Here is a 6,912-nt window from a genome sequence, read left to right as displayed (position 1 = left end):
ACGAATGCGTGAACAATGGTTTCTGCATCAGCCATACTTAGAAAGGGCCTAATTTTAGCAATGTTACAGAGGTGATAAAAGGCAGTTTTGGTTGTGTTCTTGATATGAGTGACCAGCAAGAGACTAGAGTCAAAAATCACACCAAGGTTTTTAGCTGTAGAGTTTTGAGAGATGATGCAGTTGTCAAAATTTAGGATAAGATCACTAAAAAGATGCTTATGCATAGGGGGATCTGTGCAGTCTTGCCAGCATTGCAGTCTTGCCTGCGTTAAGCATCAGGAAATTTGAAGACATCCCTTAATAGCACAAAGACATGTCTCAAGGTTAGCCAATTCAGAGCGGTCATTATGCTGGATAGTTAAGAAAATCTGAGTATCATCAGCATAACAATGGAAGTTAATGTTGTAACTACGAATAATGTCACCCAAAGGGAGCATGTAAATAGAGAATAGAAGATTCGCAGTCTTCACATGGTCCAATCTTACGCTGCTTCCGCGTTTTTAACATTTTAGACAGAAAAATGTCTTTCACGTGTCCTCATTGTTTATTAGCTGATCGCTGACAGTAGGGAGACCTGAACATCTGAATAAGACAGACATGACAAATCCTCTCTGGGACATAGCTCCATTTATTGTATTAAATTAGAACTTCAGGAGTATTTTTCCTATGGACACATTGACAAGGCAGCTGTAAAGGGGGAGAGAGTTCAGCGTCCAGACAATCAGCTCATTGTGGCTGTGATCACAATCTTAAATCAGCCCAAGGATCTAAGTATGTGCTTACATGTCCTCTCAAAAAAAACAAAAACGCTCGTAGTTAAACCAAATAAGCCATTCAAACACTCCAGCAAAAATGATTAACAATGTACAAATATTCACAAAGACAGAAGACAGACAGACTAACAGATAGAAAGACACACACACACACACACACACACAAGCCCTTTGTCACCTACTTCAGAGACGGTCAACTGTTTGAACAGGTCTCCTCCAGGGCATAGGTGATCATGACTGTAAAAACAGGTGATTATGACAGTAATACAGGCTCAGTGTATTCTTATTATTGCAGTGTATGCTGAACTCCCGTGCTGAGACAGGCATTGTCTGAGTTTTGTACCATATTACAACAGACAGTTTTCCTGTAGAGCCAGGTAACACCCACGTCCCTCAGATGTACCTGGACAGTTTACAGACGGGTTTCGCAGCATCCGATCAGACAGGCTGTCATCTCCAGTCTAAAATGGGCCAGAGCTTTTCCTTACACACACACACACACACACACACATACACACATTCCTTCCTTCCTCATTTCACCCTCTTAAAGTGCAAAAAAAAAATACATGAAAAATCTGGTGAACGCGTGTAGTAGAGGGCAGAGCGGAAGCCTCGCGTGGTGAAAGCGACAGGACAGACCCGTCAGCCTGTGAAATCAGAGAACCAAAACAAAAACACTTTGCATGCTGTGGTCATAGGTCAGGTCATAGGTCACGCAGTCTTAGACAAGGTGCAGTCAGAGTCAAGGGCGGGGGCGGCTGCGGCTTGGAGAGTGCCGTCTTTAACTGGCCGAGAATGACAACATCCAGAGAATGACTGCACATCCTGTCTAAAAGGTGCAAATCATCGTCAGATGAGAGGGAACACAAACCGTACGAGACCCAGTGAATGTGTTTATGTTGGCAGCCAAAGACACACACACACACACACACACACACACCTCCCATATTACGACGGCAAGGCTGGGAATCCCAGTGTGTGAGTTTTCCCAGACTGACAGAGGAAGGGGACAATAAGACAGCCCAGGGCCTATGTGTACACATACAGTGACAATGTAATTATGGACATACACACACTCCCAAAATACACACACACACACACACACACACACACACAGAATAGTTGTTAGAATCCAGCTGACATGTGCTGCTGCTGACAGAGTTGACCAGTGTGTCTTTAGAAGTCCAGTTCATCAGAGTCACTGGCTCCAGTGGACTGCTTCTCCTCTTGTGTATCACCCCACACGAATTTGTAGTTATTCTCCAACTCCTGCTGTCTCTTCTCCTCTTTATACACCTCCTCTGTGCCTCCTGTCTACACACACACACACAAACGAGAAGGAGAAAAATCCCGTTTGAGTGTAATCAGGAACCTGGTGTTAGTCAAGTATGATCCTGCTCCATGTTTGCTAAGGGTTCGTAAACAAGGAATATCTGACAATTCGTTTGCCGTTTAGAACAAACAAATTCCTTTACTGAACACTTCCCCTTACACAAACACAAAGGGAACAGTTTGCATAAGGCTCTACTGCACCATAGCAGTCTGCTACAGAAATCCGCTTAACACACCTGTGTGTGTGTGTGTGTGTGTGTGTGTGTGTGTGTGTGAGCGATTGACTAGAACCAGATTTGAATCCCTGACTCCTGTTAGTTAGTCTAGTTAGTTCATCAATAGTTAGTGATTGCTTAGTTAAAGTAGTTGGCTCGTAATTTGAATGACTATTTGAATAAGTAATCTATAATTAGATAACTAATATACATGATGAAGAATCATGCATGTTGTTGGATGAAATTTGAGGCTGGATTAAGGTCACAACAGATTAACCACATTTTTCAACAGGAGCAAATCAGGCTGAGAAAACCTCTCCTTTGTGAAGAGTGTGTGTCTCTGACGGAGTGTGTGTCTCTGACGGTGTGTGTGTGTGTGTGTTTCCGATAATGTGTGTATGATTGTGTATGAGTACAGCAGGGAAGAGCATGAGTGAGTGTGTGTGTGTGTGAGAGTGTGTGTATGTGTGTGTGTGTGTGTATGAGTATGTGTGTATTAGTGTGAGTGTGAGAGTGTGTGTGTGTGTGAGTGTGAGAATGTGTGTGTGTGTGTGTGTGTGAGTGTGTGTGTGTGTGTGTGTGTGTGTGTGTATGAGTATGAGTATGAGAGTGTGTGTGTGTGTACGAGTGTGTGTGTGTATGAGTATGAGAGTGTGTGTGTGTGTATGTGAGTGTGAGTGTGTGTGTGTGTGTGTATGAGTGTGAGAGAGTGTGTGTGTGAGTGTATGTGTGTATGAGTGTGAGTGTGTGTGTGTGTGTGTATGAGTGTGAGAGTGTGTGTGTGTGTGTATGTGTGTATGAGTATGAGAGTGTGTGTGTGTGTGTGTATGTGTGTATGAATATGAGAGTGTGTGTGTGTGAGAGTGTGTGTGTGTGTGTGTGTGTGTGAGAGTGTGTGTTTGTACCAGTAGGTTGATGAGAAGTTCTCTGAATGATTTCGTGTCCTCCTCACTAAGCCACTGGTCTCCAGCTTCTTCAGCAGATCTACGCGTCAAGATCTTCACCTCAATCTTACCTGAAACACACACACACAGAAACACACACACACACACACACACACACAGAAACACACACAGTGTTAAAACCTTTATCTCCATTCTCCTGACACACTAACACAATACAGAACAAATCACTCTTTCACCCACAGACACACGCTCACACACACGCACGCTCACACACACAGAGCACTGAAAGCGTCCCTGCCCCCACAGAGAAGAGACACCTGAGTGACAGAGGCATGAAGAAGGAAATGACACAGACAGGGACACGGAAGTCAGGAGGTTTCCACAGAGACAGAGTGTGCCAGCAAACATTAGTTTAAAAACCAGACAGTCTGGCTCTACAGCTAACAAGTCACCCTGTGTACCTGTGTGTGTTCACACAGACCTGGGGCTCAACACTCTCTTTAAGTATTAAACTAATGCAAACACACAAACACACACACACACAGATTTTTCCTTTGTTCTCAGTGAAGCTGCAAAAACATGTGCAGGGCTTGCAGCACTGGCGTGTGTGAGTAGTGCATGCGTGTAGCGTGTGAACGTATGTGCATGCGTGTAGCGTGTGAACGTATGTGCATGCGTGTAGCGTGTGAACGTATGTGCATGTGTGTAGTGTGTGTGTCAGTGTCTGTGTGTGTGTGTGTGTCAGTGTGCGTGTGTAATGAGTGAGTGTATGTGTGCGTGTGTGTGTGTGTCAGTGTGCGTGTATGTGTGTGTGTGTGTGTGTGTATATATATGTGTGTGTGTGAGTGCATGTGCGTGTGTACGTATGTATGTGTGTGAGTGTGTGTGTGCGTGAGCGTATGCGTGTGTGTGTGTGCGCGTGAGCATATGCGCGTGTATATGCATGTGTGAGTGTGTGTGTGTGTAGTGTGTGAGCGCGTGTATGTGTATATGTGTACGTGTTTGCATGCGTGCGTGTGTGTGTATATATAAATCAGACTGAATTGCATGAGCACTGCACAGACGCTCTGTGTTTGTGTGTTCCTACCTTCAGCCTTAATCCCAGCCTTCTCTAGCTGCTCTCTGACAACTTCCTGTATCTGGTGCCACTGGGGATCGCCCTCTCCCAGCTCATGCATGGCCACGCCCCCCTCACCGTCACCCCGGGCAACAGCTGCGCCTGCTGCTAGGCCACCTCCCACTTTAAACTTAGTCACCCTGATCTTTACTTGGTCGCTGCCAGCAACCCCACGGGCTGAGTTGATTGGGAGACAGAGAGGGGGGGGGGGGGGGTTACCCACAGCAGATAAAAGCCCCGGCCACTGCCGACGGGCTACTCTCACCCCCAAAACCACACTTAACTCACAGTGTGTGTGTGTGTGTGTGTGGGGGGGTGTGTGTGCAGGGGTATATGTGTGTGTATGTTGGGGGGGCGCGGGTTTGTGATTGTGTGTGTGTGTGAGTGTGTAGGGTGGGGGGCAGCAGGGGGTCTGTAATTTTGTGAGTGTGTGTAGGGGTATGTATGTATGTATGTGTGTACGTGTGTGTGGGGGGGGGGGGGGGGGTATGTGTGTGTCTAGGGGTACGTGTGTGTGTGTGTGTGTAAGGGGTACATGTGTATGTGTAGGGGTGTGTGTGTGTGTGTGTGTAGGGATATGTGTGTGTGTGGGGGGGAGTATTTGGGAGGGGTACAGACTGAGAGTGTATGTGTTTTGGAACAAAAATGACAATTATGCCTCATGGTTTAGTCTCTGACAAAACCACACTCACTCTCTCTCTCTCACTCACACTCTCTCTCTCTCTCTCTCTGTCACTCACTCTCTCTCTCTCTCTGTCGCTCACTCACTCTCTCTCTCTGTCGCTCACTCACTCTCTCTCTGTCGCTCACTCTCGCTCACTCACTCACTCACTCACTCTGTTTGTGAGTGTGTGTATGTGTGTGTGTGATGTGTGTGTGATCTGGGTCAATTCCACATCCTTTTTTTTCCATGAAGCTTTTTTTTTTTTTTTTTTTTTACAGTGGTTGGGGACGGGGGGGGGACGGGGGTCGCATGACAAGAGAATGAAAATGAATGAAACTCACCTATATGTGTGTGTGTGTGTGTGTGTGTATATATATATATATACACACACACACACACACACACACACACACGCACACACATATATACATATAGACCCACATGCGCGTATGTATGTGTGTATGGCTATATACATAGATTAATAAAAAGAAAACAATGGAAATGACCTAATTACATTCATTCACACATCTTCTCAAACACTGTGATAACCCTAACACTGTGATAACCCTAACACTGTGATAACCCTAACCCTAACACTGTGATAACCCTAACACTGTGATCTATTCATTCATTATTTGTCCACCCATCATTCAATCCGTTACCCATGGTTTCATCCATCTGTCCATCTAAAAGCTCCTTATTCATCAATCAGTTTATCAGAGCTCTTACCTGTGTGTGTGTGTGTGTGTGTGTGTGTGTGTGTTCACCTGGTGTTTTGGGGACAAGGTTGGGGCTGCCCCGGGCGGGATCGGCCACACGCTGTTGGTTTGTGGGTGGTGTGTGTGTGTGTGTGTCTTTGTCGTTGTCCGTTTCTGTGTGTGTCTGCTCCACATCCTTCTCCTCCAGGTGACTGAGTAGTTTGCCCAGTGTGGTCTCCAGGGTCTGTGTGGCCTGAGATCGGTCAAACTCACCCTTCAGACCCTCTGTCTCCAGCTCCAGCTCAGCCTGCCCAGACGCACACACACCCCATACACACACACACCCCATACACACACACACACAATACATACATACACACACACACACACACACCCCATACACACACACATACACCATACACACACACATACACCATACACACACACACAATACATACATACACACACGCACACCATACACACACACATACACCATACACATAGGTTAGCAAACAGCTAGACAAAGGCTTGACTCACCATACACACATAGTGCTCTCATTCTCTCTCTCTCGCTCTCTCTCGCTCTCTCTCTACCTCATCAATAATGTTGTCAAACTCCTTTGTCATCTCCTCTTTGATCTCCTCGATTTTGTCCGACGGGATCGCCAGATCAGCCAACTCCTCCTCAAACTCCTGCAGAACACGCTCATCCTCATCTTTCTCCTCTGCTTCATTCTCCTCACTCTGTTTCTTCTTCACCTCCGGTCCCTCCTCTTCTCCTTTCCTCCTCCTCTGGACAGCGTGTCTCGCCTCCTCTTTCTCCTGCCGCGATTTCATCTGCTGCTCACACAAACCATATCACAGTCACACTACACTCATTCCTCTTACTGCGTGTGTGTGTGTGTATGTGTGTGTGAAAGTGCCTGTGTGAGTGTATATGTGTGAGTGGTGTGTGTTTGTGAGTGTGAGGGTGCCTGTGTGAGTGTATATGTGTGAGTGTGTGTGTGGTGTGTGTGAGTGTGTGTACTCATCACCTTTCTGTTGCTCTCTCTTAGATGGTGTACAAACTGCATCAGATCGGCAGGATCAGTGATGATTTTGAAATTAAACTTTTCCTCTCCCAGGTCTGCAGAGAGACACAGACACATGATACCTCCAGCAGGTGACAGCCAGCCCCGCCCACAAAACTAGGCAGCATTCAGTGCATG

At 46.2% G+C, this 6,912-nt stretch overlaps 1 protein-coding gene across 4 annotated transcripts in view; it reads right to left on the bottom strand.

The window, feature by feature from the left end:
* Window positions 1-610: 610 nt before the first annotated feature.
* Window positions 611-6,912, bottom strand: part of os9 (OS9 endoplasmic reticulum lectin) — a 17,304-nt gene continuing 11,002 nt past the window's right edge. For 2 of the 4 annotated variants that reach the window (XM_030776652.1, XM_030776651.1), the window contains exons 10-15: window positions 6,739-6,830; window positions 6,299-6,544; window positions 5,774-6,011; window positions 4,313-4,519; window positions 3,226-3,335; window positions 611-2,087 (exon numbers count right to left, since the gene is read on the bottom strand). In XM_030776652.1, coding sequence (XP_030632512.1) covers window positions 1,950-2,087; window positions 3,226-3,335; window positions 4,313-4,519; window positions 5,774-6,011; window positions 6,299-6,544; window positions 6,739-6,830 — 1,031 coding nt within the window. In that variant the 3' untranslated portion in view covers window positions 611-1,949. The remainder of the gene's footprint in view (window positions 2,088-3,225; window positions 3,336-4,312; window positions 4,520-5,773; window positions 6,012-6,298; window positions 6,545-6,738; window positions 6,831-6,912) is intronic. The other 2 variants (XR_004025384.1, XM_030776653.1) reach the window with 2 other exon arrangements.

This window comes from Chanos chanos, chromosome 6 (assembly GCF_902362185.1).
Source record: "Chanos chanos chromosome 6, fChaCha1.1, whole genome shotgun sequence".
In the NCBI taxonomy this organism is placed as follows: Eukaryota; Metazoa; Chordata; class Actinopteri; order Gonorynchiformes; family Chanidae; genus Chanos; species Chanos chanos.
The sequence above is the reverse complement of the archived record's forward strand: the minus strand, read 5'-3'. Positions and strand labels throughout refer to the sequence as shown.